Source organism: Schistocerca cancellata, chromosome 11, assembly GCF_023864275.1.
Source record: "Schistocerca cancellata isolate TAMUIC-IGC-003103 chromosome 11, iqSchCanc2.1, whole genome shotgun sequence".
Lineage (NCBI taxonomy): Eukaryota > Metazoa > Arthropoda > Insecta > Orthoptera > Acrididae > Schistocerca > Schistocerca cancellata.
The window spans coordinates 119,239,044-119,264,786 of NC_064636.1; the positions used below are offsets into that span (position 1 = coordinate 119,239,044).

Genomic DNA, 25,743 nt, shown 5'->3' on the forward strand with positions numbered 1-25,743 from the left:
AACCTGGCGCTGGTTCCACTGTGCTCTGGGGAAATTCACCTTGACATTCATAGGTCCAGTAGAGATTTTTCAAGGCACCATGATGGCCAAAAAGTAATATACACTTGTTTTAGACCACATACTCCTCTTCATGAGGATCATGTTTCACGATGGCAGTGGCGTTTTTCAACAAGGTAATGCACCATATCACAACGAATGGAAGTGATGGAGTATTTCGAGGAACAGAGTGGCGAGTTTCAATTAATGTGCTGGTCCCACAACTCACCAGATGGGAATGTGAACGAACACATCTGGGATGTGCCTCGACGTGGCGTAAGAGCTCATTCCTCTGGTGAGGAATTATTGGGAATTAGGTGCCTTGTGTGGGGAGTGTGGCACCAATTCCCTTCCAGACCATGATGCGTCACTGCTGCTATCCATTGCAAAGGTGGACATATCAGGTATTACATAGGTGATTATAATGTTCTGGCTAATGAGTGTTTTCATTTAGTCTACTGGTTACCGGTTTTGGTACACAGTACCTCCTCAGGACATCCTCTGCCATGCTCTCGGGAAACTACTAGGTACCTCAAATATGTCAAGCTTGTTTTTCTCTTATTTCTTTCTTATTTTGAACATTATAATGTGGTATGTCTAAAATATAAGATTTTCACTGTCCTTATCTCTGTCTACTAGTATGCTCCAACATTTAAATGGATATCGATGTGGTGCTCTACATAGTGGCATTCGTTATTTCAAATCATCTTGCCTAATTTTACTATTTCATTTTACATATTGCTATTAACACTACAATGAGAGCTGATACTGTAATTGCAGTAATAAACAATATAACTCTTACAACTATTGAAAGCCTCTATTAATACTACATCACCATGAATTTTGTCTAGAAGCTACAACTACTACTGTTACTACTATGTTATTACTGGCATTTGTTACTAATATTAACACAAATACAAATACTTATACTGCTGTTACAAAAGATAACATTATATTTATTGACTCTGAGAGAAGCCGGCCGAAGTGGCCGCGCGGTTCTGGCGCTGCAGTCTGGAACCGCGAGACCGCTACGGTCGCAGGTTCGAATCCTGCCTCGGGCATGGATGTTTGTGATGTCCTTAGGTTAGTTAGGTTTAACTAGTTCTAAGTTCTAGGGGACTAATGACCTCAGCAGTTGAGTCCCATAGTGCTCAGAGCCAGCCATTTGACTCTGAGAGAAAGGTTACTAGCTTACTGCCTTGTATAGCTTTGCTCTTTCCATGTACAGTAGTCTAAGGTGGACCCACATACACACGATATTTATTAGAAGGTGGGGTCAAATAAAAGCAGGCAGAGATTAGAGTTCTATAGTACAAAGCAATACAACAGAGGAAGGTAAATGCAGCACTAAGATGACTATATCAGCTGTTGAAAATGACCACCATTCATCTCTTGATGCTTTTGGGCCCTGGTCGGTAGATTGCTGAAGGTGGATCGAAGAGTGGATGCTTGAACTGCTGCAGTCTCGTCTGGAGTGTTCTGCTGCTGTTCTTGATGACTGTGAGGGTTGTTGTGATTGTCTCTGCTCTTCAGGGCTCTCGTGCAGGTGACAGAGATCAGGTGACAAAGATGGCCAGGTAGGGCCCCAACCAGGCAGACCTCTGCTAACAACTGTGAATCATGAAATTGTGTATCTGTGATCAAAGGTTCGGCTTGCTGTATGACCAGTTGCTCCATCTTGTAGGAAGTAACTGAACACCTTTCCCTCCTCCATTAATACTACCACCAATAGCTCCAAAATGTTGGCAATGTGATGGATCAAAGTTAGCAGCTGATTGAAGAAGGTGAAACCAGTAATGCTGCGTGCAGACATTGCACACCAAAATCCAACCTTATGATCGTGCAAAGGTGTTTCGTTGAAGTTCTGCTGACTCTCTGCTACCCAGGACCTGTGATTCTGTTAGTTGACGTAACAACTCAGCTGAAATTAGTCTCCATCAGACATAAAGAGAAAATCCATGTCCAAGCCATTCATTGTTATCTCAGTGAATGGACATTCACAAATGTGGAGGTGCTTAGGAACATCTGCTGGTTTTAATGCATGACCAACAGACATGCGATAGGGATATACAGGGTGGTCCATTGATAGTGTTCAGGCTAAATATCTCACGAAATAATCATGAAACACTACAAAGAGAGATACTCGTCTAGCTTGAACAGGGGAAACCAGATGGCGCTACGGTTGGCCCGTTAGATGGCGCTGCCACAGGTCAAACGGATGTCAACTGCGTATTTTTAAATAGTAATCCACACTTTTATTACATATTAGTGTAGTACATAAAGAAATATCAATGTTTTAGGTGGACCACTTTTTTCGTTTTGTGATAGATGGCGGTGTAATAGTCACAAACGTACAAGTACGTGGTATCACGTAACATTCCGCCAGTGCGGACGGTATTTGCTTCATCATGCAGTACCCATCTTAAAATGGACCGTTTACGAATTGCGGAAATGGTCAATATCTTGTTGATATACTGCTATTGTGATCAAAATGCCAAATGGGCGTGTGCTATGAATGCTGCTCGGTATCCTGGACGAAATTATCAAAGTGTCTGGAACGTTCGCCGGATAGTTAGCCTACGTTATTTAAGGAAAGTGTTCAGCCACATGTGAAACGTCAACCACGACCTGCAACAAATGATGATGCTCAAGTAGGTGTTTTAGCTGCTGTAGCGGCTAATCAGCAAATCAGTAGCAGACCAGTTGCGCGAGAATCGGGAATCTCTAAAACGTCGGTGTTGAGAATGCTACATCAACATCTATTGCACCCGTTCCATATTTCTGTCCACCAGGAATTGCATGGCGACGACTTTGAACGTCTTGTACAGTTCTGCCACTGGGCACAAGAGTAATTACGTGATGATACTACAAGATGTTTCACTGCATTACAGAATGGCGATGTACTTCCAACATTATGGATGTCTGGCACATAGCTCGCGTACGGTTGAAGCGGTATTGAATAGCATACTTCATGACAGGTGGATTGATCGTCGAAGCACTATCCCATGGCCCGCACGTTCACCGGATGTGACGTCCCCGGATTTCTTTCTGAGGGGAAAGTTGATGGATATTTGCCATCGTGATCCACCGACAACGCCTAACAACATGCGTCAGCGCATTGTCAATGCATGTGCAAACATTACGGGAGGCGAGCTACTCGCTGTTGAGAGGAATGTCGTTACACGTATTGTCAAATGCATTGAGGTTGACGGACATCATTTTGAGCATTTATTGCATTAATGTGGTATTTACAGGTAATCATGCTGTAACAGCATGCGTTTTCAGAAATTATAAGTTCACAAAGGTACATGTATCGCATTGGAGCAACCGCAATAAAATGTTTAAACGTACTTACGTTCCGTATTTTAATTTAAAAGAACTACCTGTTGCGAACTCTTCAGCTAAATTTGTGAGCCATATGTCTGTGACCAATACAGCGCTATCTATCACAAAGTGAAAAAAGTGGCCTAACTAAAACGTTCATATTGCTTTACATGCTACTGGAATATGTAATAAAAAATGGGGGTTCCTATTTAAAAAACACGCAGTTGATATCCGTTTGACCTATGGCAGAGCCATCTAGCGGACCAACCATAGCGCCATCTGGTTTCCCCCTTCAAGCTAGACAAGTTTTTTTCATTTGACGTTTATTTCGTGAGATATTTGGCCCAGTCAATCAATGGACCACCCTGAATATGCAGGTCTGCGTAATCAGTGTGACATCCAGGTCTCTTGTGACAGGTGTTGGATTGATTTGGTAGGTCACTGAAACATTTTCTGGCGCACTGCAGCCATGTTTTGTGATGTGCAGGGGAGTTTAGGCATTTTTTGTTTTTACTGGTTCAAAACAGATCCTGTTTGACAACAATTTTGGATTAAGCGTTGCATGGTACTCGTTGCTCACACTTTAACACCACTAAATTTCGCAGAAAATAACTGACCATACCGTTTCCATGACTTCGTTCTCACATAACTTTTCACAACGAGCGCCTGCTGCTCCACTGTGAGCACCACCGCCCCCTTTGCTCTGCTCCACTCACACTGGCACAGCCCGCACTACAATCTGAACTGATGTCGATCACGTGGTGGATCACATGGCGTGCATGTCACAGGGTGTGGCTATATGCATACATTCACGTGCAATCGTATTCATTCTCCCAGGCCACTTTCATTTGCTCCACCCTGTACTAACAGAAGTATCTAAGGTCTCTCTAGGTTTGGAGCCAGATTGGCGACGCTATCATGACCGGCAATATCTTACTGCCTCGAGACAGCATTGCAACCAATCAAAGGGTATCACTTGTATTTCACTCATTTTTCTAATCCTCTTAGATAGACTCGTGGCCTACTCCCTTAACACTTTTGTTATTGAACAAGCCAATCGTAGTAATGTATTGTTTTGTTCACAGTCCCTAAGACCATGAGCATGTCTTCCTCGTCCCTGCATTGGTGTCAGAGGCCACTAGCAGATGGGCTATGGAATTATTCAGTCACGTGTAGCTGTCATTACTACCAACACAGAAAAGACTTCTATTGGAGTGATTCTGTCAATATAATGCATAGACTACTCGCATTACAGCAATGAATCACATTTTTTACTGGCCCAGATGAGCATCGTCAGGCACTATGGCGGCGACCTTGGTAGAGGTCGCATTCTTTCTGTTTTCTGGAGACATGCAGCAGTGTTACTTCTGGTGTCATGGTATGTGGATCCACTGGGTATGACCTCAGCTCAAGACTCATAGTGACTGAGGACACTACCGGCACAATGGTATGCCACTGCCATCCCATGTCCCTGTTTGCTACCTCTCATGCAACAATAATGTGACATCAACAATCAACAGGAAAATGCTCACCCACACATGGGATGTATCTCCATAAATTGTCTGCGTGATGTTGAAATATCCCCATGTCCCGAAAGACATCCAGATCTAACATGTCGGGTGTCAATCCATCGCAGTGCTAGTAACTGTGATATCAAGGACGAGTTGCAACGGTTAATGCCCACTTTCCCTCAGGAGAGGATAAAATGAAGATTTACTTCCCAACAGAACCAATGCATGTGTCCAGGTAAGTGTGGTTGCAATGCCAAACTATAAATGGGTTCATACCACTAAGTTCTGTGTAAGTTTGACTCGATTTTTTCAATGACTGACATAATGTCACATACTGCATCAACATGCGAAGCATCATTTCGTTTCGTCAGCCCTTCCGAATATTTCAGTTCTTGTTAATGCAATGTATATTTAAACATAAACTCTACATTAAGCGATGTTCATAGTCTTACGTGGAGGTTATCTTTCCAGTCTTACATGCTTCACTTTCTCCAGACTCTACCTTTCTCTTTTGCAGCTGATAAAGTCCATAAATTTATGTTCATGTATAATACTCATATAGCAATGCACCAGCAACCTACTTCCACATCCATTCCCTTCCAGATTAATTTGGGAGATATATAACCAACAATGAAACTAGAAACTCCATCCACTACATTAATATATACAGAAACTTTGGAAAAGAATTTTAGCTTAGGAAACAATCCCCATACTACCACACTGAATGAACATAATACAAAGAAAGATGTTGACATCGATTAAAACAATAAGTTTACTGTTAACCATTGCCATCTCCGCTTTTTAGAAACTAAAATTCTATTTTTTCGCCATAACACTTTGCTAACGCCATCCTCCTCCAATTTGTTTCAAGATATGCTTATGTAGTGACAGAACTCACGACATGCCACAGACGGGGGTTGAGTGGGGACCTGTGGTCTGCACAGCTGTGGTGAGGGTCCGGCCACAGCCGCTGTGCTCACTGTGTGGCTGTATATTGGGGGTTGGTCCTGCTGTGTCCAGTGGCTGGCCCACAGTGCAGAGGTAGACTGTTCCGATACATGTCGTGAGACAGAGACCACTGGGCAGCTGTCCATCTACAGATAATGAGACCAATACAGCCAAAGGCAACAGTTGGTCCACTAACCCATTAAGATAAATGACTTACTAGTGAGACTATCAGTTTACACGCTGCTTCTCCTGAGTTCCTCATACTAGCAGTCTAACATACCAAGCTACAGTCACTCAGAAGTTAGATTGGCAAAACTTTTAAATGTACTAAATTTGCTACTATGTCCATCAGATGGTGTTTGTAGGTCATATGCTATAGACTGGGCGGTAGGGGAAACATATGGTTAATATGATGACAGATACTTCTGAAATGACCGGGGAAGGAAATTCAGAGAAAAATGGAGCACAATATTTGTCATATTACGAAGCTACTGCAGTAAAAATTTAACTTCCGTTAAAACCTTTATCACAGAATTGAAACTTCGGCCAATAGATTTATTTGATTCACATTGGCCAATGAGCACCCACACGAAACAGGTGAACATTGAATAGTACCTGCCTGGGAGGCTGAACGAGTCTATGAGTATGATCAGTAAAATAAGCAGACACATTAAGTATATAATATATATTTATGCCTAAGTGCTGATCACAGGTTGTAACTCACTGAAATCAAGAATTTTGTTTTGTTACTGTGTTCAGTGTAATGATATTTATCAGACTGTGATTAGTGTGTGTGTGTGTGTGTGTGTGTGTGTGTGTGTGTGTGTGTTAGATTAGTGCTTAATAATTTAAATATAAGTGCAATGCACAGACAAAGGAACTATGCTACATATGCCAGTTGATGGAAGTTTGTATGCAGTGTGATAACCTGTGAAAAAGTTGTGGATGGTGTTTGGACAACGTGGAATTTACAAGTGGTGCTTATGAAGCAAGTGTTGTGATAGAAAAAGACAAGTATTTCAAGAGCCGTGCAAACCATGCTACATGTAGCAATGGTGTTTAATGGCAGTAACTGTTGGGAGATCCGTGTATCAAATGAGAACTACTGAAGATGTGGCAGTTTCTAGTTTAGCCAGTTGTAGTTTTGTTCTGTGTGTGTGTGTGTGTGTGTGTGTGTGTGTGTGTGTGTGTGTGTGTGTGTATGTGTGTGTGTGTGTTGGTTAACGTTTGTGAATTCTCATGAAGAAACTGGGCAATGAATTTACCATTGACATAAAAAGAGAGGCTTCATGTATATGCATGTAACTTGGATGGATACTTGTGTGAAGTGGTTATCATGGTAAGCAAGGCAATAGTGTACATAGCTTGACGCAATGAAGAAGATACTGGTTAGGTTTTGTGACATGCACCCTATTTAAGTTAAGAAGTGCGTTTGCCAAATTTGCTTCTAAATAATTCAGATAGAATTACATATTTAAAGATAATGTGTAAATAATAGGCATCTTAAAACATAGCTGTGGCGATAAGCAGTTTCATTCAACATTAATTTTCGTTTATAATTATGGGATACACTTCTGTAACAATAAAAATCAATGAGAAATGAATCACTGAGTGTACGGATTATTATCTGAAGGATATGAATTCCAGTTTTTGAAGCAGCTCAGTAAGTAGTGCATAAATATTCAGACATATCTAACAATAAAAGTAATTTATGATAATTCCTTGTCACTAGCATTGTAGTGAGTATTTATAATATGATATGTTGATAACAAAGAATAGAAGGATCTAAAGATCTCTTTCATTTTGACGTGGTTAGGAATGAACCAATAACTGGAACAGGTCAGATAAGCAAACCCCTAAGCTCTGGCAGAAGAAAACACTTCAGGACTAATCTTTACTAAAGCCACAGGGAAAATTAAGCAAAGACTGGTCAGTAGATATTTGACAGACCCTTCTCTAAGAGCCAAGAACGGAGTTTTCACACAAAAAGCGCCTTCCTTCGTGTGTTGCACAAGCTAGTGCACTGAAGTATGGCAACATCACGAGAAACAACAGACTGGAAGTGGGAAGGAAATGTGAAGGAAGACAGAGCATTATGCAGAACTGCCTGAAGCGGCAGAGCTGTTGTGAAACCCTGTCGCCCTCCTTGTGAGGTGGTCATGTGGTGTTTAAGAATTGTGTTTTTATATCACCTTCTTTAAGAGAGATGTTCCATATATGCCCCGATTGAGAATGACAACATTTTCCTTAGAGCATAGTAAACTTCAAAAATCTTATTTCTAATACCCCTCGAATACTTCGTTAGAGTTAATGAATTTTGTTACAGAACTTGTCAGCGAATCCCACATATATATCTAGAACGTAAAAGGGAAATGCACAACACAAAAAACTGTTGTACTGATATGGGTGTAGCGACTAATGTGGCTGACTACTCCACTACCACGAATATTTCAAGATTTACAGAATGAGGAAATCACGAATGGGGAATTTAAAATACGTTGCTGCCCACCTTGAACTGTGCTGCAGCATTCTAAAGTACACTATGTGATCAAAAGTATCCAGACACCTGGCTGAAATTGAATTACAAGTTCGTGGCGCACTCTATAGGTAATGCTAGAATATAATATGGGATCAGCCGACCATTAGCCTTGATGACAGCTCCTACTCATGCAGGCATACGTTGAATCAGGTGCTGGGAGGCTTCTTGGGGAATGGCAGCCCATATTTCAGGGAGTGGTGCACTGAGGAGAGGTATCGTTGTCAGTCGGCAAGGCCTGGCACGAAGTTGGTGTTCCAAAACATCACAAGATGATGTGTAGGATTCAGGTCAGGACTCTGTGCAGGCCAGTCCATTACAGGGATGTTTATGCTGTGTAACCACTCCGGCACAGGCCGTGCGTTATGATCAGGTGCTTGATCAGGTTGAAAGATGCAATCTCCGTCCACGAATTGCTGTTCATCATAACCGCCTCCGAATTTTACTGTTGGCACTACACACACTGGCAAATGACGTATTCCAAGGATTCGCCACACCTACTCCCTGCCATCGGATGGCAACATTTTGTACCGTGATTCGTCACTGTATCCACTACAAGTACAATGACAGTTAGGTGGGAGGTGAAAAAACTAGGATTTCATGGTCTAACGGCTGCTCTTAAGCCACACATCACGAAGGTAAATGCCTGGTGTAAGAAGCGTAAGCATTGCACGATTGAGCAGTGGAAAAACGTTGTGTGGAGTGACCAATCATGGTACACAATGTGACAATCGGATGGCAGGGTGTGGGTATGGCGAATGCCCTGTGAACGCTCTCTGCCAGCGTGTGTAGTGAGAACAGTAAAATTCAGAGACGGTGGTTTTATGATATGGTCGTATTTGTCACGGAGGATGCTAGCACCCCTTGTTGTTTCGCGTGGCATTATCACACCACAGACCTACATTCATTTTTTAAGTGCCTTCTTGTTTCCAACTGTTCAAGAGCAGTTGGGGGATGGCGATTACATCTTTCAACATGATCGAGCACCTGTTCGTAATGCATGGGCTGTGGCCGAGTGGTTGCATGACTGTAACGTCTTTGTGAAGGACTGGCCCACACAGGGTCCTGACCTCAACGCTACAGTACACATCTGGGATATATTGGAACGCCAGCTTCGTGCCAGGTCTCACCGACCAACACCGATACCTCTCTTCAGTGCAGCACTCCGTGTAGAATGAGCTGCCATTCCCCAACAAACCATCCAGCACCTGATTGAACGAATGGTTGCGAGAGTGGAAGCTGAGATCAAGGCTAAGGGTGGACCAACACTGAATTCCAGCATTACCGATGGAGGGCTTCATTGAATTTGTAAGTCAAATTCATCCAGGCGTCTGGATACATTTGATCACAGAGTGTATACAAGAAAATGGATATCAGTAGTAGTGTATTTTACTGGGCATGCACATCTAATTAAACTTTGTGGTGGACATTGTAGGCCTGGAAGTACACACATTTATCGTTGTGTAACGTGGAATTTTGACTCATCTCACGCTTACCTGGTGTCTGTCGGTGTCTCTGCAATCAGGCGAGCCAACTCCACAACTGTTTGTGGGTCGTTGACTACAGTCTCAGCCCAGCCCTGCGTCGCCATCACACGGAGCAAGTGGGCCTTTATGAAGGCGACGGCGGCCTGCTTCAGCCTGTTGGCGGAATGCCTAATCGCGATAACAGCTGCAGCTGCCGCAGTCTCGACAGACAGCTGGGCGACCACCTGTTGCTCACAGTGCGCTTTCAGTACCGACAGGCCGTATACGTCGGCGGCGACCAGCAGCTTTGGGGCCATGCTGGGCAGCTGGGGCACCTGCAGGGTGTAGAGGTATGCCAGCACCTGGCGCAGCACAGGACCCTCTGTGTCCGAGAGTACGAGCTGGCTGCTGCTAGCCTCTAAGGTGACGCGACGGAACATGTCCGCAAACACGGGACTCCTGGCGGCCAAGACAGCCCTATGAGCCACAAGCCGCGTGTCCCCAGCCAGCAGAGTCACCACAGCGTCGTCTCCGGCGTCCATCAGGGCTCCGAGATCCATGGCCGTGGCCTCCTCAGCCTCCTGAACGAGTCCCACTGTCAGCGATTCTGGAACACAGTTTCCCAAATATTTGAAAAAGTGGGAGTGGCTGTCAGTCCAATCAATGCCACAATTTAAAGGCATTTCTAAAGCTACTATCAGGATAAAATTTACGCCCAACATAGATTATAATGTGTAGATGAAGGAAATAATACTTTTGAAAATCTATTATATCTCCTCTTAAAACTTCCCTATTTGCTTGTACAAAATGTCACAGAAGGAATAGAGGCCTCTTTCTACAATTACCTGCTCAAAGTATCAAAATGAATATCTAGCACAAAACTAAGAGCATACATTGTTCAACACCCAGTTCCGATATCTGCAGTTATTTAAGAAAACAATGATATTTCATGCCTGAATTCGGTATCCCTCTGCCCTTAACTGATATATCAGCATGTTTCTCTCCAGGAACTGATACAGGGGATCAAATAACTGCTGTGACTTTCTAGAAACGTGACATAGAGGTGGCGGGCATAGCTAGATGGCAACTTCTGACATATTCCAATATGACAACACCCAACATTTTGTAGGGTAGTGGCATAACACCCCAATGGATAAAATTAAATTTTATGAGGAGTACAAATAACTGTGACTAATTGCGTTTCGCTCACAATACTAAATTATTTCTAAAAGATCATGTTTATAATGACTATTTCGCAACAGTTTGTAGCTATTACATAATTTATCATCAATAAATTTTTATTTTCAAATAATAGAAGTAATGAATGACACAATGTGGTGCATGCTACAGCTTGTGAAACGAATGTATGAACTTCATCTTCCACACATAATCCTCTTGCTGCACACAATAGTTTTCACTTTGTACCATGATGGAGAAATCGAGACGTATAGATCACATATGCTTCAATATCTCATAAAATTTCTAGGAAATGACCAGAAATTTAGTCATCACTCACTTCATAATAATAGATGAAAAAATATTAAACTTAAACTCAACACTTACTATGTAATGGCTACTATTGTAGTGTAAGATGTGTACAGTACTTTATTTTTATTATTATTTCTGGCACCTAGTCAGACACAAAGCGTTGGCAAGTTAAAATCGATCGATTTCTGAAACTGCAGAGGTAAGGAGTCCAGCAATCAAGTGATTCAGAAACAATAAGTAGAGTGCACGAATTTTCACTTGATTGATTTTAAGTAAAGGTGCAGGGTGAGGGTGACGCAAATGTCAATAGAGATAGAAGTGGTGTAGAGGAAACAACTTTTGTAACAAGTGCATAACTTCACTGCAGACAGTTAGTTAACTTCCATTTCTGAGTAGTCTTAGACGCAATGAGAAAGGCTACATCATTACAAATAAGAAGTACCAATTGTATAGTTACATTAGTCTGAGGTTTAATAAAACTTCTACAAAAGCTAAGTATCATTTATCTTTCATCACTTTCAAAATAAATGTTTTCAAAGGAAATATTCTTCTTAGTGGAGTTTAGTTAATCGCTAAGGATGATGACTTGGTGTGTGTGTTTGGGTGTTTGGGTGGCTGGGAGGGGAAGGGGGAAGTGGAGCTCTAGCCAGTTTCTGTTTGCACTCTGGGATAATGCTCTCAGAAAGGTTGGGAGCCATTACTTTAGGGGGATATGTCAAAGCCAGTCATAGAGAATATGCCATCTTTTCAACACACATTCTTTCCATCATTTCGTAATTGATGTCACCCTACCAAATTGTAGCAGATGGTACTGATAACTGACCTTTGTTGTTGTAAGTTCTTCATTACAAGCTGTAATTAGCGCTGAAAATAGTCACAGATCCAGTTACTACATTAGACGATCAGGTTGATCCTTTAAATGACGTTTTAAATTATTATTAGTTATTGCAGCTATTTTATATCAGCTAGCTCTGAAAATCTGAGAAACAAGAAAGCCCTGGGAAAGACATCATTCCAGCTGAATTTGTCGAATCTGGAAGAATTGAAATTAGAAATCTGTTAAATACTCCCTTGTGTAACATATAGGAACAGGGGAAATTGCACTCAGACTCTAGAGAAACATTATACGATAGTTATTCTTGTCTAAAAAATCAAAAATTACCGAAGTCTTAGCTTAGTCGTGAATGCCACATCAAATAAAAGCTTCCTCTGTCTTCGAACAATTGACACACGATTATCAGAAAGTCAGTTTGGATTCGGACAAAAACCGAATAATCCAAGAAGGAGTAATATCTTTAAACTTAATTTTAAATCGTAAATAAATAGCTTTTGTAGGTATACAGGAAATGTTTCATGATGTAAAATGGCCAAATAAAGTTTGAGGTACAGAAGAGAGTAGGAATATGCATAGAGAGTGATATGTGGAAGCTGTATAAAAAAGGAGAGGACTTCTATTGGAGTGCATTCTACACACGTTCTACACATATTCATGAATGATCCTGGCAAGGTAGTGCACTATAAACAATTATCTTTCATCTATTCAACAAACACGTACTTAGGAAGGGAGAGTAGTGTTACATATAGTATACAGGAGAATAGAGCAGGTATGCATGGCACAGCTGTTTTATCTGAAAGTGAATCCAATCTAGGCCCATGCTAGTGGCCTCTGGCTGCATCAGAACCAGAATGCAGTTCCAAAAGTGCTCCTCCAGGATGAATTTGGATAACGGGATTGAAATCATCTTCAATAACCTTCACATACCGTTCGGTAGTTACCAAAGGAATACCGCACCGATTATTCCATGAGTGGAAACTGCACACCACACAGTCTCCCGTTGAGTGTGAAGTGACATCCCGATCGCCAAATGCTGACTCTCAGTCCCCCAACTGTGCCAATTTCACTTGCTAAAGCATCCATCCAAATGAAAGTGGCCGACAACAACCTGGCGTGTTCGATGGGCATTCTAATTCCCATCGTGTCCCGCGCCTGTGGCATTGGACTGGATGAAGAAAACCCATTGAGTTCCCTCCATGGTCGCCAGATCTAACAGCTACAGACTTTTACTTGTGGGGAACTGTGAAAGATAACGTCTATCGACGTAAGCCACGCACGCTGGAGGAGATTACAGCGACATGTGCAGCGATCTCAACTGTAATAGTGACTGACATACACTCCTGGAAATTGAAATATGAGCACCGTGAATTCATTGTCCCAGGAAGGGGAAACTTTATTGACACATTCCTGGGGTCAGATACATCACATGATCACACTGACAGAACCACAGGCACATAGATACAGGCAACAGAGCATGCACAATGTCGGCACTAGTACAGTGTATATCCACCTTTCGCAGCAATGCAGGCTGCTATTCTCCCATGGAGACGATCGTAGAGATGCTGGATGTAGTCCTCTGGAACGGCTTGCCATGCCATTTCCACCTGGCGCCTCAGTTGGACCAGCGTTCGTGCTGGACGTGCAGACCGCGTGAGACGACGCTTCATCCAGTCCCAAACATGCTCAATGGGGGACAGATCCGGAGATCCTGCTGGCCAGGGTAGTTGACTTACACCTTCTAGAGCACGTTGGGTGCACGGGATACATGAGGACGTGCATTGTCCTGTTGGAACAGCAAGTTCCCTTGCCGCTCTAGAAATGGTAGAACGATGGGTTCGATGACGGTTTGGATGTACCGTGCACTATTCAGTGTCCCCTCGACGATCACCAGTGGTGTACGGCCAGTGTAGGAGATCGCTCCCCACACCATGATGCCGGGTGTTGGCCCTGTGTGCCTCGGTCGTATGCAGTCCTGATTGTGGCGCTCACCTGCACGGCGCCAAACACGCATACGACCAGCATTGGCACCAAGGCAGAAGCGACTCTCATCGCTGAAGACGACACGTCTCCATTCGTCCCTCCATTCACGCCTGTCGCGACAGCACTGGAGGCGGGCTGCACGATGTTGGGGCGTGAGCCGAAGACGGCCTAACGGTGTGCGGGACCGTAGCCCAGCTTCAGGGAGACGGTTGCGAATGGTCCTCGCCGATACCTCAGGAGCAACAGTGTCCCGAATTTGCTGGGAAGTGGCGGTGCGGTTCCCTACGGCACTGCGTAGGATCCTACGATCTTGGCGTGCATCCGTGCGTCGCTGCGGTCCGGTCCCAGGTCGACGGGCACGTGCACCTTCCGCCGACCACTGGCGACAACATCGATGTACTGTGGAGACCTCACGCCCCACGTGTTGAGCAATTCGGCGGTACGTCCACCCGGCCTCCCGCATGCCCACTATACGCCCTCGCTCAAAGTCCGTCAACTGCACATACGGTTCACGTCCACGCTGTCGCGGCATGCCACCAGTGTCTTTAGACTGCGATGGAGCTCCGTATGCCACGGCAAACTGGCTGACACTGACGGCGGCGGTGCACAAATGCTGCGCAGCTAGCGCCATTCGACGGCCAACACCGCGGTTCCTGGTGTGTCCGCTGTGCCGTGCGTGTGATCATTGCTTGTACAGCCCTCTCGCAGTATCCGGAGCAAGTATGGTGGGTCTGACACACCGGTGTCAATGTGTTCTTTTTTCCATTTCCAGGAGAGTAGTTGCGACGAGCCGGTCGCTGTGGCCGAGCGGTTCTAGGCGCTTCAGTCCGGAACCCGGCTGCTGCTACGTTCGCACGTTAGAATCCTGCCTCTGGCATGGAAGTGTGTGATGTCCTTAGGTTAGTTAGGTTTAAGTAGTTCTAAGTTCTAGGGGACTAAGGTCACTACATGTTAAGTCCTATAGTGCTTAGAGAGTTGCGACGACCGCTCGTCGTTCTGCTATGTGTATAGCCGTCGACTATGAACTTTTTAACACTTGAAGTAACCATATGCTGAGCTAAAGGTTGTGCAACATCTGTGATCGATTATTAAATGTAAAATAAACACATAAGTAATACATTTCGTTCCTTATGGTGTGTCTACATTTTTCTGGCGGGCTGTATATGAAGAAGAAAGAAAAAACATAAATTAGTTACGGAGTTCGGCGTGTACACATTTTATTCAGAATGTAAACGTCACTACATATATTCGGATTAAGGTTATGACATCTTCGGTGTGACTGCCGTCATAGGCAATGACGTGGCGCAGACGAATAGCGACATTCTGCGTGACCCGCTGAAGTGTCGGAACATAGATGCTGTCGATGACCTCCTGAATGTCTGTTTTCAGCTCAGCAATAGTCTCGGGGCTATTGCTGTACACCTTGACCTTAATATAGCCTCACCGAAAGAAGTCGATGTATTCAGATCCAGAGAATATGGAGGCCAATCGAGGCCCATGCCAGTGCCTCCTGGGTACACCAGAGCCAGAATGTGGTCCCCAGAATGCTCCTCCAGAACATCAGACACTTCCCAGCTTCGAAGAGGTCGAGCACTATGTTGTATGAATCACATTTTATCGAAATGATCGTAACTTTGGATAATCGTGATGATATCATCTTCCAAAACCTTTACGTACCGTACGGTAGTCACCAAAGGAATATTGCACTGATTATTCCGTGTCTGGAGACTGCACACCACACAGTGCTCCGTTGAGGGTGAAGAGAATTCTCGATCACCGAATGCGCAGTCTCAGTCCACCAAATGCGTCAATTTCGCTTATTGACGAACACATCCAAGTGGATGTGGGCTTAGCCGCGAAACGAAACCATATTCACATAAAAGTCCTGTTCGTCAATTCTGCAGACAACAGTGTAGGCGAAACACGACTGCTGTTCCGTGGCCCTCGGGCTTAAAGGTTGAGAAGCTTGAATTTTGTATGGGAAAAGATGCAGGTCTTCAACAACTACATGGCGCAGTGCCTCCCAGTTGATTCCCAGCTGTTGTGCAGCTCGTCTTATAGATTTCCTGGGGCTGGTTTGAAACACAAGACTTGTTATGTTCATGTTTTCAGTCGTTTTCATCCTTTTTGGACGACCGACATTGCGAACACTGTCAGCAAGAGAGCTACCCGTTATCTCAACCTTTCGAATCATATTCTTTATTTTTAGGACACACGTACTGGTTGTCTTCAGCTTGATCTCGGTCGCACCACTTCCTTTGAGCCGCATTTGGGCTGCTATTGCTAGCGTAGCAGGCCTCCACAAGTGGTATATGTTCAGGTACATTGTACCGTGACGTTTTCTTGTGCACATGGCCGACAACAACTCGGCGCACGCGCATGCACATCCTAATTACCACCATCCCCCGCGGCCAAGCATGCAGTTTGAACGTCATAAAGCAAACCGTTCAGAATCTATGAGGATTTCATTTCATTTAGGTCAATAATTGCACCCTCAAACTTACTGGTAGATTAAAACTGTGTGCCGGACAGAGACTCGAAATCGGGACCTTTGCCTATCGCGGGTAAGTGCTCTGTCGACTGAGCTACCCAATCACGACTCACGTCCCGTCCTATGGGCTTCAGTTCTGCCATTACCTCGTCTCCTACCTTCCACATTTCACTAGCAATCCTGCCAGGAAATTTCCTATCAGCCCACACACCACTGCAGAGTGAAAATTTCTGTCGGGAAACATGCCCCAAGCTGTGACTAAGTTACGTCTCCGCAATATCCTTTCTTCCAGGGCTGCTAGTCCTGCAAGATTCGCAGAAGAGCTTATGTGAAGTTTGGAAGATAGGAGACCAGGTACTAGCAGAAGCCCAGAAGACGGGACGTGAGACCTGCTTGGGTAGCTGGAGCACTTGCCCGCAAAAGGCAAAGGTCCCAAGTTATTGTCTGAGTCCGGCACACAGCTTTAATCTGCCAGGAAGTTTCATATCAGCGCAGAGTGAAAATTTCAGTCTCGAAGTGTCACCCTGTATGAATAAGTTTCCTTCCTGATTTCGATCGTAGCCATGTTGTTGTTGTTGTAACGGTCTTCAGATCAGAGACTGGTTTGATACTGCTCTATCCTGTGTAAGTTCCTACATCTCAAAGTACCGACTGCAATCTACATCATTCTGAGTCTGCTTAATGTATTCATATCTTAGTATCCCTCCAAGGTGCTCTCCAGAACTGAACTGGTGAGTCCTTGATGCCCCTAAACATGTCCTACCAACAGATGCCTTCTTCTAGTCAATTTGTGCAGTAAATTTCTCTTCTCCCTAATTCTATTCAGTACCTCCTCATTAGTTACGTGTTATACCCATATAATCTTCAGCATTCTTCTGCAGCACCACATTTTGAAAGCTTCTATTCTCTTCTTGTCCAAACTACTTATCGTCCATGTTTCACTTCCATACACGGCTACATTCCATACAAATACTTTCAGAAACGACTTCCTGACACTTAAATCTATACGTGACGTTAACAAATTTCTCTTCTTTTGAAAAGCTTTCCTTGTCATTTCCAGTCTACATTTTACATCCTCTCTACTTCCACCATCACCAGTTATTTTTCTCCCCAAATAGCAAAACTCATCAACTACTTTAAGTGTCTCGTTTGCTAATCTAATTCCCTCACCCACAACTGATTTAATTCGACTACATCCCATTGTCGTAGTTTCACTTTTGTTGATGTTCATCTTTTGTCCGCCTTCTGTCTGTTCTACTCGACTGCTCTTCCAGATCCTTTGCTGTCTCTGAGAGAATTCCAAATTCATCGGCAAACCTCATAGCTTTTATATTTTCTTCGGATTTAAATTCCTATTCTGAACTTTTCTTTTGTTTTATTTACTGCTTGCTCAATATATAGATTGAATGACATTGGGGATAGGCTAAAACCCTGTCTCACTCCATTCTTAACCACTGTTTCCCTTTCATGCCCCTCGGCTGTTTCAACTGCCATCTGGTTTCTGCACACATTGTAAATAGCCTTTCACTCGCTGTATTTAACCCCTACCACCTTCAGAATTTGAAATAGAGTATTCCACTCAATATTGTCACAAGCTTTCTGTAAGTCTACAAATGATAGAAACGTAGGAATGCCTTTCCTTAATAAACCAAATAACCGTAAACATACGCCAGTGTATTGCCCTTACATCTTTCACCTTAGACAAATACATTTTTTTCAGCTTTGGAAGGCAAGAGTCAATGATGAATGAAAAACAAGCGCAGTACTGTTATGTTGTCCGTCAGTCCCTCCCAATGGGGATCGCACATCACACAGCAATACTCCAGAATAGGACGGACAAGCCTGGTGTAAGCAGTCTCTTTAGTAAAACTGTTGCACCTTCTAAGTGTTCTGCCAGTGAAATGCAGTCTTTGGTTTGCTCTACCCAAAACGTTATCTATGTGATCCTTCCAATTTAAGTTATTTGTAATTGTAATCCCCAAGTATTTAGTTGAATTTACAGTCATCAGATTTGAGTGACTTATCGCGTAATCGAAATTTAGTGGATTTCTTTTAGTACAGATGTGAATAACTTCACACTTTGCTATATTTAGGGTCAATTGCCACTTTTCGCAGCAAACATATGTTATCTAAATCATTTTGCTGTTCGTTTTGGTCATCTGATGACTTAACAAGACGGTAAACGAGAGCATCATTTGCAAACAATCTGAGAGAGCTACTCAGATTGTCTCCTATGTCGTTAATATTCTTCAGGAAAAACGGAGGGAAAAATTTGGAAGTTTGTGGTAAGGTCTTATGGGACCAAACTGCTGAGGTCATCCGTCCCTAAGCTTACTCGCTATTCAATCTAACATAAACTAACTTACGCTAAGGGTGACACACAGACCAATGCCCGAGGAAGGACTCGAACCTCCGACGAGGGAGCCGCGCGGAGCGTGACAAGGCGGCCCAAACCGCGCGGCTACCCGGCTCGGGAACAACAGGTGGCCTATAACACTTCCTTGGGGAACGCTGGATATTGCTTCTCTTTTAATCGATGACTTTCCGTTTAGTACTACAGACTGTGATCTTACTGAGAGGAAACAACGAACGCAGCAGCACAATTGAGGCTATTTTCCATAATCATGCAGTTTGGTTAGAAGACGCTTGTGAGGAACGGTGTCGAAAGTCTTCTGGAAATCTAAAGACATGGAATCAATTGGACATCCCCTGTAGATAGCACTCAATACTTCTTGAGTAGTTGTGTTTCGCCACAACGGTGTTTTCTGCATCCGTGATGACTATGTGTCAATAAATCGTTTCCTTCGAGGCAATTGATAATGTTTGAACACAGTATATGTTCCAAAACCTTACTACAAGTCGACGTTAGTGACGTGGGTCTGTAATTTAGCGGATTACTCCTACTTCCATTTTTTGGTACTGGTGTGACTTGAGCAATTTTCCAGTCTTTAGGTACAGAACTTTCTGTGGGCGGGTGGTTGTTTATAATTCCTAAACATGGAGCTATAGCATCAGCATAATCGGAAGGGCTCAAGAGTGGGACACAATCTGGACTGGAGGCCTCACCTTTATTAAGTGGTTTAACCTGCTTGCTACACCGTGGATGTCTACTTCTATGTTTCTCATCTTGGCAGTTGTTCTTAATTGGAATTCAGGAATATTTACTTTGTCTTCTTCGGTGAATTAGTTTCGGAAAACGTGTTTAATAATTCTGTTGTGGTGGCACTGTCATCAATGAGTTCACCGTTATCGGACAGTGGAGTTATTGATTGCGTCTTGGCACAGGTGTGCTTTACGTATGATCTGTCACTGTCCATTTTCACTGTCAACTGTCCTCAGTGCCAGTGATTGGCCCCAGAGTCGCACTGCTGCAGGAGGAACACCTGTCTCTGGAGGTGAGCGGTGCGCCAAGTCTTAAGACAATGGAAAGGGGTTGCTTGGACAAAAAATTCACTCTCGTCTACCTCTCGCTAAAGCGGCGTTTGGACATTTAAGCTGCTGATTCAGAACAGCTGACACCATGAACTTGCCTTACACATATAGGCAGTATTGAAACTGGTATAGCTACAGTCGCAGGTTCGAATCCTGCCTCGGGCATGGATGTGTGTGATGTCTTTAGGTTAGTTAGGTTTAAGTAGTTATAAGTTCTAGGGGACTGATGACCACAGATGTCAAGTCCCATAGTGCTCAGAGCCATTTGAACCATTTTGAAACAGGTATACAGAATCACTGCATACACATATACATATCTTTCGTGCATTGCCTGTTGGCTTTCCCTTTCACACATTTGTAACCACACAGAAAACGTTTATATTTGGTGTTCTGTCAAACATTTCGGTAGTTATGTCACTTTGTGCGTACATCCACACACGACTTTCAGTGCTTACTCATTAAATGTTGTTGTCGTATGTCTCCCTGTGGCCGCCACGCCTACAGGAGAGCTGTACCTCACCGTGGTCGTCGAATTGCACGCCAAGACAACTTGGTGGCCAAGGAATCAGGATTTAAAAGATGTTTTGCTCTAAATGCAAGTCCGTCTGGAGACTACACACCCTGTTCCTCGATGCTCAAAAACTCGGTGATGTTTTCACAATTCTTCTCTTACTTTCGTATCTGCCCCTGTGTGGTCAACAGAGAACAGGACATTGCTTCAGTATCTTTCTTTCGTCAGTGAACATTATACTGTTGTGTGTATTTTGTTAATTCACTAGGATTTATCTATAATGTCTGGTCTCACTTCAGAATAACGAAAGACGTCTCTCCTGTATGCATTTCACATCTGTTTGTTACCAGATTTTTCTGACACAAAAATTAAAGATTTCTGAGACACAAATTAAAGATTAATATGATTAACTAAAATTGTATAGGCACTTAAGTATTTAGCAACCACATATACTTTTTTCAGCTTTTATATACACTCCTGGAAATTGAAATAAGAACACCGTGAATTCATTGTCCCAGGAAGGGGAAACTTTATTGACACATTCCTGGGGTCAGATACATCACATGATCACACTGACAGAACCACAGGCACATAGACACAGGCAACAGAGCATGCAAAATGTCGGCACTAGTACAGTGTATATCCACCTTTCGCAGCAATGCAGGCTGCTATTTTCCCATGGAGACGATCGTAGAGATGCTGGATGTAGTCCTCTGGAACGGCTTGCCATGCCATTTCCACCTGGCGCCTCAGTTGGACCAGCGTTCGTGCTGGACGTGCAGACCGCGTGAGACGACGCTTCATCCAGTCCCAAACATGCTCAATGGGGGACAGATCCGGAGATCTTGCTGTCCAGGGTATTTGACTTACACCTTCTAGAACTCGTTGGGTGGCACGGGATACATGCAGACGTGCATTGTCCTGTTGGAACAGCAAGTTCTCTTGCCGGTCTAGGAATGATAGAACGATGGGTTCGATGACGGTTTGGATGTACCGTGCACTATTCAGTGTCCCCTCGACGATCACCAGTGGTGTACGGCAGTGTAGGAGATCGCTCCCCACACCATGATGCCGGGTGTTGGCCCTGTGTGCCTCGGTCGTATGCAGTCCTGATTGTGGCGCTCACCTGCACGGCGCCAAACACGCATACGACCAGCATTGGCACCAAGGCAGAAGCGACTCTCAGCGCTGAAGACGACACGTCTCCATTCGTCCCTCCATTCACGCCTGTCGCGACACCACTGAAGGCGGGCTGCACGATGTTTGGGCGTGAGCGGAAGACGGCCTAACGGTGTGCGGGACCGTAGCCCAGCTTCATGGAGACGGTTGCGAATGGTCCTCGCCGATACCCCAGGAGCAACAGTGTCCCTAATTTGCTGGGAAGTGGCGGTGCGGTCCCCTACGGCACTGCGTAGGATCCTACGGTCTTGGCGTGCATCCGTGCGTCGCTGCGGTCCGGTCCCAGGTCGACGGGCACGTGCACCTTCCGCCGACCACTGGCGACAACATCGATGTACTGTGGAGACCTCACGCCCTACGTGTTGAGCAATTCGGCGGTACGTCCAACCGGCCTCCCGCATGCCCACTATACGCCCTCGCTCAAAGTCCGTCAACTGCACATACGGTTCACGTCCACGCTGTCGCGGCATGCTACCAGTGTTAAAGACTGCGACGGAGCTCCGTATGCCACGGCAAACTGGCTGACACTGACGGCGGCGGTGCACAAATGCTGCGCAGCTAGCGCCATTCGACGGCCAACACCGCGGTTCCTGGTGTGTCCGCTGTGCCGTGTGTGTGATCATTGCTTGTACAGCCCTCTCGCAGTGTCCGGAGCAAGTATGGTGGGTCTGACACACTGGTGTCAATGTGTTCTTTTTTCCATTTCCAGGAGTGTATTTTGTGTCCTTCACCGTCGTAATTGTACGTATAAATTGAGTACGCCTGTGACTAGACTTTCATTCTGCTTCTACGCATCCACCCTTCAATACTTTATCTGGTGCCCATAGAAAGGAACATTTTCAATTTCTTGCTTTTTCCGTATGTACTTGCAAATAATAACCGATCTAAAACGTACGACCACTAACAGCCATAATTATTAGTCTGCAAATGACGCAAGTACTGATATAATATTATTTAGTACTCTGTTCTCACTCACCAATAGAAATATTTGCACTTATACCCACTACACCATGCATGTCTACATGCAGGAAGGTGTCCGATCTGTACGTATAACTAACTACACACACTAAGCATTTGAATGTTATACGCTGAAAGGTCTCTGTTGGACTCCTTTCATGTTAGTTTCTTAAATCTGTTGTCATTTACAGCATACATTCCACTTCAAAATTTACTGTGGTGTTTCTGACTCTATCTGGGAGCAGACTGAGCAGTGGAATGTGTTACTTTTACACATAATCAAGAACGATCTGTCACACTACTACACTTTCAAACACAGTTCATATGTAATTCATGTCACACAGTCTCATACGGAACCTATATCCGCTTTCTTTTGTATACTGTATATGATAAGATACTGTCATCCCCCTTTCCTTCTGTGTGAAAGGATGAATGAGCAAATGTATTTCTAGTTGCATGCTTGATGGTAGCCGACAAGCCTGTCTGCTAGAGAACAGTAGGGCCGATGTCAGAACAAGTAGCTACGCTTTCTAAAAGCAAAGAGGTTTCTATTCTTAGTGTGGTCCTGTCCATCCCTTGTCATTTTGGTATAGGAAGCTGCCTCTTTGGTCACTTCCGTTTTGTACCTAGAAGTACCCTTGGTAGGGGCCCAGTGCAGTTTGTCCACGGTGAGCGTCTGAAGTGGTGAGATCTCCGGCTAAGCGCGTCCCTGCTAAGTCCGTAGGACAATGGATGTTTTAAGTTCAGCCTAACTGAAAATTTAATCACCTTTATTTCAGGTTCAGATCCAAAATATCTAATGTAGTGTTAAATTGCAATGCAGTGTAATTCGAGTGTGAAGTTCAGACTATCTTCCAGTAGTTGCTTTGTCACTACTTTGTGAGTAAAGTGGAACCACGTATGGATGATCCGTAACTCTAAGATCATCAATCTGAAATGCGAATGTGCGTGAGATTATAACGTCTCGTCTTGACAATATTTTTCAATATAGCGACTGTTCTTTATGTTCAACCCACGTGTGGTGTACTTTGCGAGACCAGTACCACGTGCTTATAAAATTGTTTGACCCATCAGGTTAATAGTTAGACGATAGTAACCAGTTCGAGGTTTTTCTTTTGTAATTTGTGTTTCGAGGTAATTTATTTTAATTATCAAAATTATTGGGGAGTTACACTCTTTGTGTAAACCAAGCTGACCACGTGAAGCATGTAGTGTAATTATCAAAGTAGCCCTCAGCTATTCTTCAGGTGTTATTTTATGAATGCAGTGTTGTATGCAGTCTCCCAATCTTGGCTCCATGTTTGATGTGTTCCGTAAGATTACAAACTCTCATTTACACAATCCTAAATAATGCACCAGTTTAGTTATGAATCAAGTTTAATATGCTAAAATTTTAACGGAACAATGATCAATGTTAGAATAAATGTTCAAATATAAACTGATGTATTTCTTTTTATTTAAATTGTCTTTCTATATATATATCGCTGGTTATCGTAAGATGACTACTAAAATATTATAATTAATGTTAGTATGGTTGGGAATTTGGTAAGCTAGACTGGACAACTGTTGAGACAGTGGCTCAGTAATGCAAGGTTAACTTCCCCATATAGCTCACAGCTTTTAACCCGCTTTTATTGTCTTGAATATCAGCACCGCTTTCAGAACAAATTAATGCATCAACATTACAACACACTGAAGAACCAAAGAAATTTCGTGTCGGGCCCCGCGAGCACGCAGAAGTGCCGCAACACGACGTGGCATGGACTCGTCTCATGTCTGAAGTAGTGCCGAGGGAACTGACACTATGAATCCTGCAGGGCTGTCCGGCTGTCCCTAAATCCGTAGGAGTACGAAGGGGTGGAGATTTCTTCTGAGCAGCACGTTACAAGGAATCTCACTTATGCTCAACAATGTTCATGTCTGGGGAGTATGGTGACCAGTGGAAGTGTCTAAACTCAGAAGAGTGTTACTGGAGCCAGTCTGTAGCAGTTCTGGACGTGTGGGGTGTCGTAGTATCGTTCTGGAATTGCCAAAATCCGTCGGAATGTACAATGGACACGAATGGATGCAGGTGACCAGACAGGAAACTTATGTACGTGTCACCTGTCAGAGCCGTGTCCAGACGTATTAGGGGTGCCATATCACTCCGACAGCACACGCGCCACACCATTACAGCGCATCGACCAAGTTGAACAATCTCATGCTGACATACAGGGTCCATGGATTCCGGAGGTTGTCTCCATACCTCCATCCACTCGATACAGTTTGAAACTAGACTCGCCCAACGAGGCAATACGTTTAGAATCATCTACAGCCGAGGCGAGGCACGAAAACGTTTGTCATGCTGTCGTCAAGGGTACGCGAGTAGGCCTTCGGCTCCGAAATCCGTTATCAATGATTTTTTCTTGACTGGTTTGCAGCCTGACTCTTGTTGATGGCCCAGAATTAAAATCTACAGCAATTTGCGGAAGGGTTGCACGTGTGTTACGTTGAACGAAATGGTTGTGCAGGAAATTCTCCACTTCATCGCTGCCTCGGAGATGCTGTGTCCCATCACAACTGCGCCGACTATAACACCACGTTGAAACCCACTTACGTCTTGATAACCTGCCATTGTAGCAGCATAACCGATCTAACAACTACCCCAGACACTTGTTGTCTTATACCGGCGTTACCGACCGCAGCCCCATGTTCTGCCTGTTTAGATATCTCCGCATTTGAATACACAGGCCTATACCAGTTTCTTTGGCACTACAGTGTAGATGACTCGTCATAAATCTCACTGTATACATAGACATACATGTTCTTTGCGTATTACCTGTATGACTTTTCCTGTTACATTTGTAACAACACGGGAAATATTTCCGTGGTTATGTATGTTTGTACATATATCCAGACATAACTTACCAGGTTTAATAGTGAATTTTCTTGCCGTATGTCTTCCCGTGAACGCATACATACTTCTTGAAAAGCACTGTTCACAGTCAATTGTCTTCCTTTCGAAATTAGTGTTGGATATAAGCAGACAAATGCACTACTTTTATTTCAG

General features: G+C 43.9%; 1 protein-coding gene across 1 annotated transcript in view; it reads right to left on the bottom strand.

The window, feature by feature from the left end:
- Positions 1-25,743, bottom strand: part of LOC126108643 (uncharacterized) — a 91,341-nt gene that overhangs the window by 21,680 nt on the left and 43,918 nt on the right. Inside the window, exon 3 of the mRNA XM_049913952.1 lies at positions 9,852-10,428. Coding sequence (XP_049769909.1) covers positions 9,852-10,428 — 577 coding nt within the window. The remainder of the gene's footprint in view (positions 1-9,851; positions 10,429-25,743) is intronic.